This window comes from Trachemys scripta, chromosome 1, assembly GCF_013100865.1.
Source record: "Trachemys scripta elegans isolate TJP31775 chromosome 1, CAS_Tse_1.0, whole genome shotgun sequence".
NCBI lineage: Eukaryota > Metazoa > Chordata > Testudines > Emydidae > Trachemys > Trachemys scripta.
Window position 1 is genome coordinate 91586299 of NC_048298.1, and position 19956 is coordinate 91606254.

Below are 19956 nucleotides of genomic sequence, written 5' to 3' on the forward strand. Positions count from 1 at the left end.
CCTCAGCCATAGAGTCTGCATGTGTTAAACGGATGGTTAAATTGCTACCCAGCACTGCGGGGATGTTTTGGTGGCGGGTCTGAGAATTACTTGCTTGTTCAGCCTGTTATTTCCCATCTTTCTATCTCTCTCTCTCTCTCTCTTTTTCCTTTCTCTCTTTGTCTCCCTTGCTTTGGCTACTGGTTTCTGACGCAGCCGTTCCATCATATGGGCCATACGGTAGGTGCTGTGTTCTCTGTGTATTCTTCAGTCGCTCTTAACCGGGATACTGTCCAGACTGGTTTCCCACCTCCTAACCCTTCCCTACGAAGCACTAGCTGGCAGATTCCTGCTGCCATCCCGTGTTTGGAACTTGCCTTCCTCAGTGGAGCTCCTCGAGAGTTCCCGTATCCTAGGTCGTCTAACAGGGCAGTGGCATAACTTCATAGCCTGGAGTGCCTTTTGTGGGGCTAGCAGGTTGAGAGTCTTATCAGTTGCGTTGAAACACTTAATTGTTTTAGGTCTAGCTAAAACCATGGGCCATATGAAGAACACCATGCTCTCTGTACACAGGTCTAAGGGTGGGCGTGGGGCCGTGTATATTGAAGCAATCAGCATCACCTGTGAGACAGTCCCCCTTTTATCGCCAAAAATAAGCTGCATTCTTTGATGGTTTGGGGAGTTCATTCTTTGGAGCAGGGAGCAAATTCAGAAGCTCATGTGGGTACTGATGCCCCTGTCAGTTCAGAGAGGAATGGGATTCGTAGCATTCCAAGATAGGAGGCTCTGTACCTCTCTGTCTTGCACCCTGTAATTTCCTCGCATCCGTCAGGCCTGACTGACTCCCGTATGGAGTTGGCCCAGCTGCAGCATCCCTCACTGCTGCTGTGTGAGACACACACATCCCTAGCCCCATGCAGAGGGCCCGTCTCTGTTGCTTTCTCCCTCCCTTCCTTCCTAGCTTCCCATCTCCCTTCTCTTTGTAAACGTTTTCTGCCACCCATCACAGTGGTGAACCCCTCAGTCCTGTCTGCAGCCACTGTCCTTCCTAATGAATGCAAGCCCCATATTTCCCCCGAATTCCTAGAACCTTCCTCTTGCTCTTTTGTGCCTTCTCCAAATCCCTTACAGAAATGCTTCTCAATCTGTGCCTTGCGATCACACACCCCACCAGCCAGGGTGAGGATGCAGGGTGGGATTGTCAGCAATTTGTGTGCGGCCCATTCCTACTGCATGTCTCCAGTCTGCTGTTTTGAAGTGGAATTGCTTGGCCAGTTGTGACCAGTCCTCTTCCAAATGCTGGGGGTGTGCCCCTGAAAGCTTGTACTATTTTTACGGCACTTCTTTTGAAGCCATTTGAAGGCAGCCTGTGAAAAAGGTGCTAGGGTGTCCGGGGCTGTGGGTCACTGTGTGAAAATTCCCTTCTCTGATTTTTAAGGCTTTGTCTTTCTCACTGCGCTCTCCCATCTTGCCTGGCAGGTCGCTGCGCCCCCATGAAGAGCATCTCCAGCAGCCTCAAGGAGACCATGAACCCTCATGACATCGTCCAGGACGCTATCCACAACTTCTCCCCCGCTTACCAGCAGTACACCCAGCAGTCAACGCTGGAGCATGGCCCACCCTGGCGCAATGGCAGCCATATCATTTCGCGCTCCCACAGCTGCTCGGGTGCCCGGGACAATGAGAAGACCCTTCTGCTGAGCTCCGACGATGAGTTCTAAGAGAGGTCCCCTCCCCAGAGTTCCTCCGAGGCCAATGGCTGTAACAACCCCAGCACAGCCTGGAACCTTCCTTTTATTTATTGAACCAGAATCAGAAGTCATGTCACTTCCTGAATGGTGCTCAGTGCAGAATTGGGCACTTCCCAGTAGCTTTTGTGGGTGTGAGTGTCATGACTCGGGGAGGGCGGGGGTTGGCTGGGATTTCATTCTCTCAAACCATTTTCTAAAGCAAAGATCAACTGGACCAGGTTTTTTCCCCTTCACAAATAACCATTTATAAAGCATCAAACACATGTGGTGAAGGGGAAGCAGAGCCCTAGGAAAGAGTGGACCCTGTTTTGTTTTCTTTTTTGTGGAGTGTGGGGAGGGTTGTGAGGTCATATCCTCCCACCACCAAGCAAGCTTTGTGGAACATGATTGGCTGGAATAAGTGGCCAAAAAGCTTGCTTTCTAGCTGAACAACTAAATTACTTTGTGCTCCGTTTTCCGTAGTAGTTGATGAGGACACAACCTGCCCCACTTGTTCCCCTCTCTACTAGCTCCTCAATATTAATTTCTCTGTACCCTTTGGGCAGTGTGATAGAGACACACTTGTATGAGTTCCTGATGACCTTATCAGACCATCAGTCCTATCTGCTTCTGTGTTCTCTGTGGCCACAGTTGGAGGCCTCAGAAGGGAACCCCTCCCATCCCCCAGTTCACCTGATTATGCAATATTGTACTTTAGAGGTGTGGGTGGAGAGAGAGATTTCCTCCTGACCCCCACTGGTGATCGAGTAAAGTCCTGCAGGGTGGGCTGATTTGAACCATTTTTTCCCTTTGTAGGTGAGGGGTTTTATGATTGCGTGGAGGTCAGCTTCCCGTCTCTCTCCTGCATTATAGGAGCAGGATTCCTCCTTGGAGTGTCTGGCTGTCCCTACTAGTGAATCTTAGCACCAGCCATAATCAGTAACTGAAGTTAAATACTTGTGGTTAGAAGTTAATATATATTCATTTGCAGAATTCTGGACCTTCATTTCCTCCTCTTGGATTTCTGTGCAGTGGGGACATTTTAACTCTGAACAGTCTCTCTCTTAGATACCCCATCTCTCCCTTCCAGAGCTGTATCTTCCAGTTAAATTTCAGAACATGCACCTTCCCCACTCTTCTTACAGATAGCCTTCTGCCAATCTTATCCATTGATTTGCCTTGTGAATTGAAGGCATGTTGCTGCTAGGATGGGATGTTAAATACTCCCTCCTCATCTTCCTCTTTGTTGTTCAGGGCTTAACTGGGCCGGTTGGAGTTGTTTACACATTGCGGCCAGTCTGTCATGCATCTGGGTTTTCCCATGATCCCCCCCCCACCCCACCCCAGGGTGGAGCTGCCACTGCACATGCTATAATCCCTGTCATAACTGATGCAGTAAAGGCTTGAGCCAAAGGCCACTGAAGTCAATGATCAGAGGGGTAGCCGTGTTAGTCTGGATCTGTAAAAAGCAACAAAGTGTCCTGTGGCACCTTACAGACTAACAGACATATTGGAGCATAAGCTTTCGTGGGTGAATACCCACTTCGTCAAACACATGTCTGACGAAGTGGGTATTCACCCACGAAAGCTTATGCTCCAATACGTCTGTTAGTCTGTAAGGTGCCACAGGACACTTTGTTGCTGAAGTCAATGAGATTCTTTCCATTAACTTCAGTGGGCTGTGAATTTGGCCTTAGAGGCCCAGCAGAGTGAGGATAAAAAGTCCCCCGGAAGAATCAAAAATCTTGCCAGGCACCAAGAAATGCATCTTATTGGACTTCCCTGCTGTTGTGGTTACATGTGCCTGCATTAAAACAACCCACTGAAAGGGAACTGAAACCAGGAGGTTAACATTAAGCTGCTGCTTTCCTCCCAGCTGGGCCTCTGTTCATTCCTTCCCCCATCGCTAGGACCAGTTCTAAGCTGCTATTATGGCTTAAGGCCCCTTGGCTAGTTGGGGTCAGCAAGCTCTGTCACGGTGTGTCTAGCCCCTCAGCTGGGGAGGCCTGATGGGAGGAGCTAGGGCTTGACTTCTTTTGCATGTGGCTTCCCTTTCTTGTCTGTGCCTTAATTTTCACAAGCAAAGATCCCAGCAGCACCCTCAGAAATGACCTATTCAGAGGCCTGTCTGGTTGGGGAAGAATGGATGGGGGCTGGAGGCGAGCCCATTTCTCCTTGGGATGTCAATGCGGGGTGTTTTGCTCTCCACTTTTTGCTATTGAGAATATACTAGAGGAGAGGTGGGTCTGTTCAGTGCAACACCTTCCGCTCCCCTACTTCAAAGCTGCCAAAGGGTCTGGGGACAATGGGAGGTGGGTGGGTGGGTTCTCTGAGGGGGTGGGAGATGGGAGCAGGAGGTCTAAAAGCAAACGGGCTTCTGTAATTACTGGGTTCCCCTCACCCTTTAGTCCCATGCAATATAGTGTGCTGCTTTTTTTTTTTTTTTTTTTTTTTTAAATCAGTCATTGCTAAACTGAAACAAAACACCCACTAATTATCAGGCCTTTCTCCACCTGCAATCCTTTTGTGATGCAGGGCTGAAGTTCACATGGGCCTTCCTTCCAACGACCTTCGTTTCACAATCACCCCTTGTCTCTCTCATTACATATTTTATATTAACTCTTTTGGGCGCACACGTCCCCTCCTCTGTTTCTGTGGGGCTGTCCGGTCCCAGTATTTCCAGCTGCCACGTGTCCCCAACCTCCCATCCCATTTTAATTTATTTGTGGGGAGTCTCCTGATGTCCCTCCCTCGGGTCAAGTGAGATGGCTGAAGCTTGGAGTGGCCTGGGGCGGTGCCCTTGACCCTGAGATGTTCCAGCTTTGGGGACAGGTGGTTTTTTATTTTGTTTTATTTTAAAGCGGATGCTGCATATGCTGTGTGTAGGATCTGGATATTTTTGAAGCTTCCTGTGCTTAGTGGTTTCAAGTATAACCCTTTTGGCACTAGCCGCCTTTGGAGAAACAAAGAAATCTGGTAGACACTAGAGCTGCATCACAGCCAGCTGCCATATATCTGTTTTTAGCACCATACAAAAACCTCTCTGCAAAGCTTGCTGCTCTCCTTCAAGACGGGCAAGTGCCAGAACGTGACAATGACTGGCTGGCTAATAAGAAACAAATACTCAATAAAACTCAGTGCTGGAGGTCTAGGCTAATGGTAGCCCAGAACCCTAGCACCCAGGCCAGTGCCACCAGTAGGCCCTCAATGCTGCCCTCTCCCTCTCCTGCTCTCTCTCTCTCTCTCCCCTTCCCTTTTTTACCATGTAACATACCCATGGAATTTGTTTATTATTTTTCCATATAGAGTAGTTCTTTGTATATAAATGACTGGAAAAAAAATGTATGATAAATAAAACAGAGTCACCTAGTTTTGTACTTATCGTGTATAACTGATGTGAGCTCAGCAACAAGTCGCTCTCTATTTTGGTCTTTGTGATGTTATACTCTGCAGAAACAAGCAAATGCAATGACAAATAAAAATATATAGATAATATAGATTGTACTTAAACTGCCTCTGCCTCATGGTGTGTGGGGTCCCCCCATCCCCCCCTTCATTCCCTGTCCTGATCTTGTGACCTCTTTTTGCCCCTCGCAGGGGCCCGAGCCCCTCAGGCCATGTCTGCGCTACTGCTTTTGTTGGTATAACTTGTCGCTCTGGGGTTGTGGGGAAAAAAACACACCCCGGGCGACATAAGTTACACTGATAGACGCACCAGTGTGGACAGTGCTATGGCGACAGGAGAGCTGCTCCCACTGACATAGTTACCGCCACTCGTGGAAGTAATTTTATTATGTCGACGGGAGAGCTCTCTCCCGCCGGCATAGAGTGGCTACACAAGCGATCTTGCATCAGTACAGCTGTAAGCTCTCTGATGTAGACATGGCCTCAGTCAGTAGTTCCTATTCTGTCAGTCTCCTTTGCAAGACAAAAGCTCTTCACTACTGTCTGCATCCATCCATCTCCGCTTCCTCCTGGCAGCACTCAGATGTGATGGGGATATGTGTGGCTAAACACAAGCGCTGAAGAGTAGCGGTACCTCAGTAAGCTGAACACAGGGCTGGATGGCAGAAGACCTGCTTTCTATTCCTGGCTCTGCCACTGAGACTGGTGGTTCCTTGGGCAAATTGTTTGGAACAAAAATGGACCCTAATTTTGGGTGCCCAATGTGAGACAGGTGGAATCTGATTTTCAGAGATCCTGAGCATCCACAAGTCCTATTTAAGGCATTGGGGGCTGCAGGAGGTCAGTCCTTCTGAGAATCATGCTGCCAGGGCCTGGCACCCAAAATTAGTGGACATGTCAGCATGGATTTGTTAAGAACAAATCATGTCAAACCAACCTAATAGCTTTCTTTGACAGGGTAATGAGCCTTTTGGTTAGGGGGGAAGTGGTAGATGTGGTATATCTTGACTTTAGTAAGGCTTTTGGTACTGTCTCGTATGACCTTCTCATAAACTAGGGGAAATACAACCTAGATAGAGCTGCTATAAGGTGGGTGCATAACTGATTGAACAACCATTCCCAGAGAGTAGTTATCAGTGGTTCACAGTCAAGCTGGAAGGGCATATCAAGTGGGGTCACGCAGGGATCGGTCCTGCTCTGGTTCTGTTCAATATCTTCATTAATGATTTAGATAATGGCATAGAGAGTACACTTAAAAAGTTTGCAGACCACCAAGCTGGGAGGGGTTGCAAGTGTTTTGGAGGATAGGATTAAAATTCAAAATGATCTGGACAAACTGGAGAAATGATCTGAAGTAAATAGGTTGAAATTCAATAAGGACAAATGCATCGTACTCCATTTAGGAAGGAACAATCAATTGCACACCTATAAAATGGGAAATGACTGCCTAGGAAGAAGTACTGTGGAAAGGGATCTGGGGGCCATAGTGGATCACAAGCTAAATATGAGTGAACAGTGTAACGCTATTGCAAAAAAAAAAGTAAACGTAGGATGTATTAGCAGGAGTGTTGTAAGCAAGACACAAATAATTCTTCTGCTGTACTCCACACTGATTAGGCTTCAACTGGAGTATTGTGTCCAAGGAAAGATGTGAACAAATTGGAGAAAGTCCAGAGAAGAGCAACAAAAATGATTAAAGGTCTAGAAAACATGACCTATGAGGGAAGATTGAAAAAAAACTGGGTTTGTTTAGTCTGGAGAAGAGAAGACTGAGGGGACGTAATAACAGTTTTCAAGTACATAAAAGGTTGTTAAAAGGAGGAGGGTGAAAAATTGTTCTCTTTAATCTCTGAGGATAGGACAAGAAGCAATTGGCTTAACCTGCAGCAAGAGAGGTGTAGGTTGGACATTAGGAAAAACTTCCTATCAGGGTGGTTAAACACTAGAATAAATTGCCCAGGGAGACTGTGAAATCTCTGTCATTGGAGATTTTTAAGAGCAGGTTTGACAAACGCCTGTCAGGGATGGTCTAGATAATACTTTTAGTCCTGCTATGAGTTCAGGGGACTGGATTAGATGACCTCTCGAGGTTCCTTCCAGTCCTACACTTCTATGTAGAAAAGTAGGCCTTAACCTTTCTATGCCTCCATTTCCCTGTTCGTACAATGGGATGATAATGCTAAATGCTTTGAGATTATCTGTTTATGGGAAAAACGAAATATAATTGCAAAGTATTACAGTAGGGTAACTGAGTTTAGTTTAAAACCCCAAGTGCACTCTGGTTATAGGCTTACTGTTGTATTTTTGCCATGCGCTTCTAGCCAGCATGAAATTGGTGATAAATGTGGTAGTTGTGTTACAGGGACCCCCTCTCTACTTCGTATGGACGCATCCCCAAAGAAACAAGATGCTACTTATTGGAGAAGCCCCAACCAATAGTGAGACTACACTAGAGGAGGGATCCTAGTAGGCTGGTGGACGCTGAACATGAATTCTGGCAGGAGTGCACTAGAGGCTGCTGCAGTGGGAGGCAGATGGAGACTGGATGTCAAATGCAGAATAGGTGTGTGGATTCAACATTGCCTGGAGGCTGGGAACTTACCTGTGCACATTGCAAAGCTCTGTAGTAATCCCTCCCACCTGGGCTCTGGCGAGCAGAAGTCATCACATGTTTGTCCATGTAGGTTAAGAGGATCCTTGTTTTCCTGTGGTGATGGCAGCTCTGTGGAATGTGGAGCGGGTGGGACCAACTACCAAGCAGTCATTGACCTCTCGGTAACATTCCTGGAATTCTATCATGCACCTGCTTTTCCTGCTGTATTCTGCATTCCTGCCACAGGGGCCTCCTGGCTCCTTGTAGGTTCCCCATCAGGAAGGACCCTCTTCCCCTCCCCTCCCCGCCCTTTAACTCAATTAGTAAGGCAGTGTGGTCTCCCGGCTGCAAGGCTCCTGTGTAGGCAGCAGAATGGACCCACAGTGTTTCCCTCCCTGCAGCCCCCATGACCCTATGTACACCAGCCAATGGTCTCAGTATCCAGATCCTTCCACCTCAAAAACCACTGAAAGTTGTTACGACCTAATTGTATTTTCCAGAGGCCGCCTAGCTACAACCCGGCTCCAGCCCATTCCTAGTAGGATGAGAACCCTGGCAGCCCTTGGCACTAATTGCCCCCTTCACTGGCAAACTCAGCAGGAAGGCAAGGGTGTTGAATGGGGCAAGAAGACCAGATTGTCATCTTGCCCCTAGGGGTGGCTGCTGCAGGGCAAGGCTGAATAGGGTCACCACCTTTGAAATGCCAAAAAAAAAAGGCACCCCCCCCCACACACACAGACAAGGCAAGCCTGCCGCAACCCCAGTCCCCAAGGCAACTTTGCAACACCCCTCCACACCCCACTTCAACTGCCACTTACAGTGTGTAGAGCAGTGGTTCTCAACCTATTTATCATTCTGGGCCGCAGGTTGAGAACCATACCGCACCCCTCCCCCCACAGATGGACCTCTATGCCCAGCGCCTCCCGCCCAGAGACCCCTCCACAGAGTGGGGCCAGGCATTGAGCCCTGGGCATGGCAGCAGGGACCCAGAGCCTCTGTGTGGGGCTGGATGGCAGCCTGGAGCTTGACGCCACAGGGCCAGGCAGTAGCTCCGACTCCATGGGGCAGCCCCCTGACCCAGCGGGGCTGGCTGGCAGCTCCGGACCCCACAGGGCCAACTGACAGCCCCAGACCTTGGACCCTGCAGGGCTGGCCGGCAGCCCCGCGGCCCCGCCACACTGGGCGGTCAGGCAGCTGGGAACCCACACCCGCCACATGTCCTGGTGGGCTTTAGCACACAGCTGGGCCGCAGCTCTGTGCTAATTGGGCCACATAGGGGTCGTGGGTTGAGAACTGCTGGTCTAGAAAGATTGATAACATACCAGTCTCCTCACTCTCGCATGACTCAAACCCTCTCTCGCACACACATGCAGTATGCTTGCGTTTTGATGGGCAGACAGCTGCTGTAGTTTCACCAGTATTGATCTGTTATGACTTAAACTGCAGAAGTGGGAACACTGCAGCATCTTTAGCCAGACACAGAAACTTTTAACATTAGCTATCCCAGTGTATTGTGATGATAATGCAAAGCTGTAGACCCACATTTAAAAAAAAAAAAAAAAGGCAGATTCAATTATTTTTCTGGGAAATGGCAAATCCATTTAAAAAAAAAAAAATGACCAGGCTGGTTAAATACCAGCCAGGTGGTCACCTTAGGGCTGAGACATGTTGTCTAGGCACTGTGTGCATTCGTGTTGCTGCCTCCCATGTTGGACCAGTCCTGTGCATAAAAGTGAAGTCCACCTTGAGGCCTATCACTCTGACACTGCCACTAGGATCCATATTCACTAGTATCTACAACCCCAAGTGTTTTAAAAAACCTCAGACCCCCAAATCATGTGATTGCACAGAACATGAGTTCTTTTTAGTCAACTTCCAGGTTCTGAGCACTTCGGGTGCAGCTGGTTCATGTACTGAACCTTTTCTGGCCAACCAGCAGAGCTAGTAACTTACTTCTTTAATTAAAAAGATATTTTCCATGTAAGCTCTTGACTCCAACAAGTGGGGCTTTGAGAAAAATAGCCAACTGAGAGCACCACAAGAGTTGGCAATAGTTATTCAGTTTGATAAGCCCAGAGATCTGTTTTACAACTTAATAAACTCACACCCTCTCTGTGGAAAAAAACTTGCTTTATTTGTAAAGTTACAAAATACAGAGGAGTCGGGTAGATCACTTACTGTACGTCAGAAAATAAATACCTTTTTTTTTGCTCTATATAAGTATAAGATAAAATGTGATTTGCATATATAAAATATAAAGTACGGCTCTGTACCAACATCCTGGCTGTGCCGAGAGGCGGAATGGCAAAGAGGACGTGAAAATAACTTACATTCGTGCAATAAATAAACCAAAGGTGGGGAAGGGGAAGGGAGAGGCTAACCATGGAACTTCCCACAAAGTACACGGAGGGGGAAGTTTGGCCGCACCGCTCTGGAGCTGGCTGCGGCACTGTGGTGGGTGGTGGGGCAAGCTGCAGGGACAACCAACCAGATGTGGGGGAAATGAAGGGGTTAATTCTCTAACCTAACAGATGCCTAATGGTGACTGCCCAGTATTACCTTTACTGACCCCTATGCTGTCCGTATTTATTTATGGATCCGCCTCCCTCCTGTGCCCAAGCTCCTATTTCAATGATACTGGAAAAGGTGCCTGTGACTGGTAGGGAGCGGGGAACTATCCCCTGCTCCCTGAGCCACCACTTGGGCTCTCCACCTTCCCGCTTTCCCTCAGCTAGTGGGTTGAGCCAGCCTGGTTCAGGGGAAAGGGCACTGAACTGGGAGTCAGGAGACCTGGCTTGTCAATTCCCAGCTGTGCCCCCAACCTGCTGGGCAACCTTGGGCTAGTCACTTCACCTGTGTGCCTCTGCGTCTCCCTCCCTCCCCCCACCCCCCAGAAGGTATGCTCTTGGGGGCAGGAGCCCGCTCTCTCTCTGTTTGTACAGGGCCTAGCACAACAGGGTGCCAGTCTCAGTGGGGATGTCCAGGTGCTACTGTCATGTAACTAGTAATTTTATCTCCACTACAGCTGTGTTTATTTCCTTCCTGCTGGCCTTTTGAAGAGTCCCACCATGCCATGGAGGAAATGTCACCATTAGAAGGAAAGGGTGTGAGCATGTGTGTAAGTCGAGATAAAAGGACACTGCTCTCTTCCCCCTGCTCCCCCTGCCCCCCCCAAAAAAATTCCATCTTTAAAGCTAAAGAATCAAACGTGAGCGTCCAACCCATTTCAGCTGGTTACTGGCTCCATCTGCCTTTTCAGGCTGTGCTGGTTTTTGTATGAATGGATCTAGCCCAGCAAAAACCAGATTGATACTACAACTTCCTTCTGCGTGGCTTATCTCTGCAGCTCATTTGGCAATTGTGCCAGCTCCCAGTTACGCAACCAGGGCTGCACCGAAACGTGCTGTGCCTCCTTTGTTCTTTTCAGATCTTCTAAATTCTGTGGTCACAAAATGTGATTGAAACAGTCTCTCCTCCCTCCAGTATGTCAAACATAGTCCTGCTGCTACTTCTCTATCCAACTGCCTCACTTGCTTTGTTCCTCTTTCTAGTGTCTCTACTCTCCCTCTCTTTCCTTCTCTCTCTCTCTCCCTCTTTTTTTCTCATCCTGGTCACTCTCTCAAAACCAATTCCCTGCCATGCAGGAGATCTTGGAAATTTAGCCCTGCTGCTAAATTTAAATTCACCCCTGCAGCTGAGTCTTTGTATTTCTAGTGTGCTCATCACCCTGATGTCTAGCCCAGATCTGAGTTATAATGGCCAGGAGCGGAGTCAGTCCTGACACGTGCTACAGAGAGCCTGTTGTCTCTCCATCACTCCCACGCTTGTCCTCTCTTTTTCCTCCCCCTCTCCATTAAACTGCAACCTCTCTTTCCCCCAGCACTACCCTGACTCCCCTTAATGCCCAGTCCCTGGAAGACAGACTTAACTCAGCTGGCAAAGCCTCTGCCATTTGCTCTCAATAGCAGTTGTTTTGGGGCCTTCCTGGAAAGGTGTGGCAGCTTAGGGAAGTGAAGACCCCCGAAATGCAACTGACAAGGGGGCAGGGAGGGTTTCAGTTTATCTCCCTCGGGGGAGGCCACAACAGAAAATCTGGAATAGAGGGGCCAGAGTTAGGGAGAGAGGGCAGCAGGGTTTGGGCAACTCCTGGCTATTCTCTGGACAGGTATCCCATCCCCTGCTCTGTGCTTGACAAAGTAGAATAGGTCCTTGGCCTGGCTCCTGATTCTCTTCCCCCCCCCATCCCCCTTATCTCACAGATCTTGGCGTCAGTGGAGCTGTACCCCTACCAATAACAAATGGGAAGGGTCTCTGAGCCCCTTGGGTAAATATGGGGGGAGGGGCACCGATGGGCAGGAGAAGCTACGAGGAAACTTTTTATAACAGTACACAATTGTTCGGGGAGGGAATATTTCAGCTAGGAGATTCCTGTCGGAACATTTTCACCCAGCTTGACGAGTTAATGGGGGGAGAAGGGGGTGCGGATGGAGGGCTGAACCATCGCTTGGTTCAAGGTGGGGAGAAATCGAGGGACCACTTGTTTTAAGGTCTTCAAGTCAATTCTGTCTCCTGCGGGGTTGTGGGAGAAGCCAGGGCAGCCGCTGTCCATTCTGGGTAAAGAGCTGGGCCCAGCCATGGAGGGAGGACGCAGTTCGTGGGGGGGTTGGGCGGGCACTAGGAGTATGTGGCCTGGTTGGTGCCGGATTTGACGATGGTGATGACGCTGGCGGTGGCCACCTTGGCGGCAGAGCCATGGGCAGCGACTGTACGGGCAAAGCCTTGCAGCGCCTCGTACTTGCCCCGCAGGGCGTCCAGCTCCAGGCGCATGGCAGCGTTCTCGCGGGCCAGCTTGTCCACCTCCCGCTCCAGCTCCGTCTTCTGCTTCTGCAGTTCCTCCTTCTGGCACACCCGCTTGACCCGGCAGCTGGCCGCGTAGCCGCGGTTCTTCAGCGTGCGCCGGCGCTGCTTCAGCCGCGCCACCTCCTCCTTGGAGAGGCCCCGCAGGTGGTGATTCAGTTCCCGCACTGACAGCCCCATCAGCTCCTCGTCCGACAGGTGGGGCGTGTTCTCCCCCAGCTCGCGCTTGATCTGGCCAAGAGAGGACAGTGGGTGAGCAAGGAGTGCATTGGAGAGAGGAGGAAGGGGGGTGGGGGAACAGAAGAGAGTACAAGGTGGGCAGGGGTGCCGGAAGGGGGGTCCAGGGGGCCATGGTCCCATCACGTTTAAAAGTGGGAGGGCTATGCCCTCACCCTTTTTACTGGCTGTAAGGGTGAGCGATGGGGGGCCGGGATCTTGGGGGGAAGAGAGGCAGTGCAGGAGCGAGGCCTTGGGGGAAGTCGCGGTGTGGGGGTGGGGCTTTGGGGAGAAGGGATGACGTGAGGGTGGGGTCTGGGGGAGAAGGGGAGGCGTGAGGGTGGGGCCTCGGGAAGAAGGGGTGGTGTGAGGGGTGGGGCCAGGGTTCAGGTGCCAGTGGCCCCCCCACTTTAAGGGCACTTCCACCACTCCTGAGGGTGGGAGAGAGGAATGGGGAAGGGCGAGATGGGGGAGCAGGGAGAAAGGAGGTGATGCTGGCTGTGCTCTTTGGTGCGAACTCACTCGTACCTTCAGGGCCTTGCTCGATAAGCTGTCTGCAGACATTGTCTCCTGCAGTCGTGCTCCCCAAAGGAGGACCCTGCAAACAAGCCAGAAGCAACATGTCACTCCCCTCCATCCCTGTTCATTTCACGCCTCTGGCTCTGTTAGTGGGGGGAGGGGGGAAGGCAGCCTGGCCCTACAAATCCCATCCCCATCCCTTCTTTGCTCCCCAGCATTTCTTGCCCCAGCACCATAAGCCTGGAACATAAATCACTTGGTCTCTTCCCTGAGGACACGTTCACGGGGGTGTGGGTGCACCCTCTGTCCCGCTAGAGAGATGGGGGTCAGGGGAGCGCAGAGGCCCAGCACTGAATGAATCAGTCATTCGATTTTAAAAGCAAAACATTCCAAAATTCCTTCCCCTCCCTTATTTCCCCCAAATGACCAGCAGCAGCAGGCAGAACCCACAGCTCCCCACCTATCTCCCAATGCAGGTTATAGACAGGTTCCCCGCTGCCCCACACCATCCGTCCTGAAATAGATGGGCCTGGCCCCTGCCTTCACCAGGAACTGCAGGAGGGCAAGAACTCTCCTGACTGAGAGAAAACATGGTGGGGAGGCAGCTGGTGTGTGTGTCACTGAAATGTCCGTGCCTGGAAAGGACGGCTAAAGGGAAAGTAAAAGCAACACAGGCAGCAGCAGGACCAGAGATCAGCAGGGAGGCCGGGGAAAGGGGTGTTTGGCTGGTAGGGCTGTGGCGTGACCCAGGAAACTGCCTGGGGGCTCTGCTCTTCCAGGCCCCCCCTCACCTGCAGGCACCTGGCCTGCCCTGTCTGGCTCAGTGGGCCTCGGCAGAGATTAAACTCCCTCCCTTGATCTCCGGTTGGGAAGCAGAGCTTTGTTGACAGATTACAGAGCCCTACAGACAAGCGTAGGAGAGGGAGGGCTGGGGGCGACAGGCAAGAGGCAGATGGATGCAGGCAGGTTTTTTTGGGGGGAGGGAGGGCAGGCCTCTGAGAAGGGGTCCACTGGGGGAGCTGTGCGTGTTGCTGTGGCACAGGCCCCCACAAAACCGAAGAGCAGGGCGGGGAGCGGGGTTCAGCAGTGACGCCGCTGGGGCATCTATGTGTGCAGGGGGTTGTGCTCCCCCTCCCCCACTCTCTCTGGGGACCACAGACCGGTGCCCAGGGCTGGAGGGGTGGGGAAAGGGGATTCCACTGAAGTCAATGGGAGCTGCCGGGGCCCAGCCCCACTGAAAGGTCAAGCACAAGGGGGCTCAAGCCGGGGACCCAAAATTAATGTCTGAGTCTGGCCTGGAGGAGTGGGGGAGAGCAGGTGGCCGTTCGAAACTTACAAACTTGTCTAAAATACCCCAGTCCTGTGCCCTAGAGTTAGAGGAATTGAGAGGAGTCCCTGTCACAAGCAGCGCAAAGGGCTCCTTCGGCCTCCCCTGCCCCCCTCAAAAGCCATTCAGGGTGCACGTGTCTGTCTGAGCCACCTCTCCCCCAGAATCCCGTGGGGGCTGAGCTGAGCCACAGGTCTTTCCCTCAGGATGTGGGACGGACAGGCCAGCAGCAGAGGGAAGGAGTCACTCGCTTTGCTCTGCTGAGACGTGCCCAGACATGATACTCGATTGAGCCCACGAGCTGGGGCAAGCCAGGCTCATGGACAACACTCTTCACAAGGGCCCAACACTGGAGGCGGGAGGGGACTGAGGCACGTCCCTTTCACTCCTGAACCCCAACCAGAGCCCTGGCAGCAAGCAGGATGTCACCCCCGGGGTTCATGTAGATGCCACAGGGGATGGAGGAGGCAGGTCTGAGCTAGGAATAACTGCCAGGGCAAGTCAGGAATGGAGCAGCTCCCTCCTGGGCTGACCTGACTGCCCTGTGGCAGGCAGGGACCCCTTCTGGGGACCAGAGTGAGTCTGTGACCCACCGCCCCACACGCCCCCTGTGAGGATACAAATACAGGCGATTCCTGCCAACACGCTCACGTAGGCCTGCATGCAGAAACACCACCCAGACTTCCACCTGGCTGAGCGGTATTGTTCTCATTACCTGCCCTAAACTGCCGCAGAGCAGCCACCTTCCATCTCATGGGGGGGCAGAGCGAGCCCTGTCTAGAAAGCCATTTGGGATAGAAGGCACTAGAAATATGGACACTATTTTTGTCCCACCTACATGCACGTGGGTCTAATACACAACAAGGATGTGCCCAGATGTACCTGCACAACCACGCACAAGTTTGCTACCTGCCTTGCCTGTGAAACGTGAGCAGAGCCATGAAGCCAGGGGCTCTGACAAAGCCCATTCAAACACACACCAAAAGAAACGAAACAGTGTCAGTGCCAGGAGTCACCTCACTTCATGGAAACACCACATGTTTTCTGCCCCACTCTCCCATGCTGGGGGCTGACGCAGAACAGGTAGGTGGCAAAGACTCCTCTGCTCTGTGGCTGAGTCAATCAAATGTCTGGAGAGTCCCAGAGGAGGAGGAGCAGGAGTGAGGGAAGCAGCAGGAGTGTGGGAGGGAGAAGAGCCATCTCACTGTGATTCAGCACAGAGAGCAGCAAGGTCACCAAGGCTATACATGCCCCATTCTCGGTAATTCTCCCACTGTGGCAGGGAGGGGAGGGTTGCATGGCTGAAATGTGACCATGATTATCATGAAACAGCAGCCATAGAGCTCTGTGAATTCACCCAGCAAAATGTGTTCTCTGTCCCCATGAGCTTCCAGTGTAAGCAAAACAGGACAGGGGCAACAGACCAGGTAAGGGTGGGTGTGAGGGCTAGTGATAAGAGAAAGAGGAGGTGTTGGAAGAGGTGGCCTTGAAGGCAGAGAGATGCTGCCTGATGGTTGAGAAGAGGCAGACTGCTCCAACCACAGGGAGCAGAACAAGGGAAGGTGGAGATACAAGAGTCTGAGAAAGAGCCCTAAGGAAGAGAGGGTTGGGAGAAGTATAGGGAGTGAGGGAGAAGGAGGGGGAAATGAGAGCAGAGTTGGAAGCAGGGGATGGAATATGCAGGGCCCTGGATGTGTGGGTGAGGAGCTGGCATCGGATACAATAAGAGAGACACTAAAAAGGGGGGTCATGGATGGGGTGACATGGTCAGAGCAATGGGAGAGATGGATGACCTGAACAGTGCAATATTGGATTGGCGGGGGGGGGGGGGGGGGAGGTGTTAGAGGCAGAGAGGCCAAACTGTAAGAGGTTACAGTAACTAAGACAAAAAAATCAGATCCTCATGTAACCTGAGTTCATTGCAGCTGAGTACAGAAATGCTTGTCCGGGCTCAGTCTGCCATTGTCATAGGTGAAAGGACTTTAATTCAAATTCACAAGAATAGTCACTTGAGACGCGCAGCTTGAGATGCCCACTGTCAGAGACAGGAGACTGTGGAGTTGGAAGCTGGGGTAGGACTTCCCTGATCTGGCGAAGTTGGAATCAGAGACGGGGAGCAGGCCCCCACCGTGGTTACCAGAGTCTGTGCAGAGTCAGTCTTCTGCTACTTTAAGAAGTGTGGGTGAGATGATAAAGCTAAGATACCTCGTGCACAAATGTCAGGAAATTCAATTATCTGGGTCCCCCAGTGGCATTCACTCAGCTACATTGTGCCTCACACGCTAATGCCGAAGATTAAACACCATGTTTAGCTAATCAGTGTTTTTCAGTCCCTGTTTTTTCCCACGTGTTGGAATGACTATAAACGACCTCCGGTCCGCCCTGCTTTAGGAGTGTGACTTAACACACACAAGGGACAGGGAATTCAGACCTAGTCCTCCAAGGTACTTAGCTGCCAAACTCCCATGCTTCAACGTTTGTGGTTCCAACAGCAACCCCACTTAGCTAGACGCTGCTCCTCTTGAACTCGGGGGCAAAACTTCCATTGACTCCATTGGGAACAGTATTGGGCTCCCTGTATTGATTCATGCCCAGCATTGTAGCATGTAGCTCCATTGGACTTAGATTAAGGGGAGGGGGAAGGTTCCCCCCCCCCATAGAGGAGGAGAAGTAGCTTCTTCTCTTCCCTTACCACCATTTGGAGGTTGGAGGGTTGTAATTCTGTGATTTGATGCGGGGAGAGAAGCGAGCTGGCCTGGCAGCTAAAGGTGCCTTGATACATGGGTGTGCTAAAAGTAGGCAGATATGCTGGTTGACACTGAGTGGGAGGAGGTAGCAATGGTGGCAAGTGTGTGGGCATGGGGTAAAACTATTGCTAGTAGCATCTAATTCTAGCAGTAATTCCACATCGGGACAGTGCATTAGGCTGTCCCAGTAGGGGAAAACTGGACCTTTTCCTCTCACTCTGCACCAGGTTTTGAAGGGTGAGCAATAGCTGCACCTGAAGAGAGGCATCTGCCTGGAGAAACCTCCATTCAGTGTTGTGGGAGAGGGAGAACTCCAAAGGGAATCCCTCCGCAACCTAGCTCAGTAGAGGCAGATCCCAGCAATGTTGATTATGTTGGGTGTTAAGCGGCGTCCCAAACACTGGAGGAGGGTGGAGATACCAGTGTATGACCTGTGGGTGGTAGAGGGGGTATGTGAGGTTCAGAAGAGGAACTAATGAGTGTAGTGAAGTGGGAGGGTGTGAATGCCTTAACTGCTATTTCCTTGCTTTTTATGGCTTGCAATAGCAGGATTCACAGCCTAGCAACCTTACCTCCGAGTATTTGTGTGGGATCTGATATAATAGTTGTCATATGATAATGAGTCGCTTAATTCTAACATTGAACATGAAGAAAGTATTAACCCTAAGCTACTCTCTCTGCTTCCCTATAGAATTTCTGCCTCGAACTTTCCCCTGCCCTTCCTGCCTGGCTTCCTGCTATAGATTTAAAGAAACAGTACACACATCTCACAAGAATGATCTATGCTTAATGTATACTCAGTGGTAGTCATTAAAAATTCAGCATTTGCCCACAAGTCATCACATGTTGGCATGTGACCGTGTCATTTCCCCCCCCCCCCCCAGATACCCTTAGAATAAGAAATAAGCCTGGTACTTGTATGGCATCTGCTGGCAAATGTAACTAGCGCCTTTTAACCCTAGAACTCAAAGTGCTCTGTAAATTCATTTCCAAGCTATGCTGTTTACACAGGGATCACTTCACCTGCCACTGAAATGCAGCCACCTCTGGGCTGAAACTCAGCAGCTGCTCAACAGTGCACAGCAATACTACACAATAATTCAGGACAGAAGGTAAAGGAAGAAGAATATTTATCCAAGCGAAACCTCAAAGGGAATTTAGGGGCTACATTTTGCAACTGTTGCATAGCTAACACTGCCTCTGAAGTCAATGGGAGCTCAAGATGAAGCAAAGAACACAAGATGGGGTCCTTGTAGTTTACCCCAGGTGGCATTTGGCTGTGATTGTGTACCTCTGAGGTACAAAAAAATGGGATATCTGGGATGATCCTGAGCCCATAAAACTGGACAGTTGGCAGTGTGTACTGAGCACCCATACAGATTTCCCAGGACAACTACCTTAAAAAAGGGATCATCCTGAGAAAATCTGGACAGACGGCAATCCTAGATTTGGCCAGGATAGAAGGGCTAACATCTCTAGTCTTATTAAATGTGCCAGCGGATTCTCAATAGATCAAGGCCTCGGTTGTACCTCTCTTTCACTCACATACACACATGCCCCACACACAGTTAATTTGCGCCATGAGTAACTTCTCTGTTATTGAGAGATTTCCTGCCTTCACAGCTGTCTGAGCTCAGCAATGGGTGTGTATAAAACAGCTATGAATGCACCCTCACAGAGACACTCCGGGCTTTTGAACACTTGATCCTCTCCATTGCTCCTCGCCCCCCATGCTTCTCTGAAGATAAACCCCTTATATCCAAAACTGATAAAACCATGTCCTTCACCAGACACACTCTCGCCCACCTTGATTTCAGCTGACATCAACCCTCCCTTTAGCTGTACACACGCACTCCTAAAATAAACACGCCACAGAGAAGAGCTGTATCATTCAGGCTTTTTATCCTTCTCTGGGTATGGAGGGCACAAGGAAAACAAAAAGCCCACACTGGTGGGATACACACATACACAGCCAGCAACATAAACACACCACCCCAAGCTCTCTGAAGTCTGTAAACACCCCTCTCTGAAGTCTGTAAACACCCCTCCTATGGAGGGGTGGGAAAGAAATAAGTAGAGTTCTCACTTACTGCGCGGTGTTCCTTGGTTCGAGTCTTTGTTGCTGCTCTCCTCCCTTCTTTATCTCCTTGGAGATCCTTTTTCTTAATGGTTTTGCTCTGTAACCTGCTTGTTTGAAGTTGTTGTCTGGAGAGGAGATGGGCTCTGGGCTGAGATCTGCTGAGTTGTAATATGAGTTTCCTGGAATTACTCACTCACAGGATTCTTTTCATTCATAAAAACACAGTCATGCGATGACATCATTGTTTCCCCTCCCTCCCTCGCCATCTTAGCGAAGGGCACAGCACAGGCATTGGAAGCGACAGGAAGCTGCCATCTTGGTGCTGGGCATTAATCTTAAAGGGCCAATTACGTTTGTTCTTGTATGTATTAATAACCATTATGACTCTTGGCATTAATAATTAATAATGATATGTGTACTTTTATAGGGAGAGATGATTTTGTTGTTGTTAAAGCATAGCACTGGGAGTCAGAAGGTGTAGGTGGTAGTCCTGGCTTTGTCAC

At 50.4% G+C, this 19956-nt stretch overlaps 2 protein-coding genes across 2 annotated transcripts in view; one reads left to right on the plus strand and one right to left on the minus strand.

Annotated features, from left to right (window-relative positions):
* Window positions 1-3203, plus strand: part of TMEM184B (transmembrane protein 184B) — a 38965-nt gene extending 35762 nt beyond the window's left edge. Inside the window, 1 exon segment of the mRNA XM_034776649.1 lies at window positions 1459-3203. Coding sequence (XP_034632540.1) covers window positions 1459-1700 — 242 coding nt within the window. The 3' untranslated portion in view covers window positions 1701-3203.
* A 6617-nt stretch (window positions 3204-9820) lies between these two features.
* On the minus strand, window positions 9821-19700 carry MAFF (MAF bZIP transcription factor F). The gene is made up of 3 exons (XM_034776663.1): window positions 19464-19700; window positions 13309-13378; window positions 9821-12795 (listed from the first exon to the last, which is right to left on the minus strand). Exons 2-3 carry the CDS (start codon window positions 13342-13344, stop codon window positions 12382-12384), a joined length of 450 nt encoding a protein of 149 aa, XP_034632554.1. The 5' UTR covers window positions 13345-13378; window positions 19464-19700; the 3' UTR covers window positions 9821-12381.
* Window positions 19701-19956: the final 256 nt, after the last annotated feature.

What these genes read in the sequence shown, in the direction of transcription:
- MAFF (XM_034776663.1), bottom strand. Translation starts at nt 13,344, where the DNA reads ATGTCTGCAGACAGCTTATCGAGCAAGGCCCTGAAG. An exon ending in TATCGAGCAAGGCCCTGAAG is followed by an intron (nt 12,796 to 13,308) that starts GTACGAGTGAGT and finishes TCTCTTGGCCAG; the next exon opens with ATCAAGCGCGAGCTGGGGGA.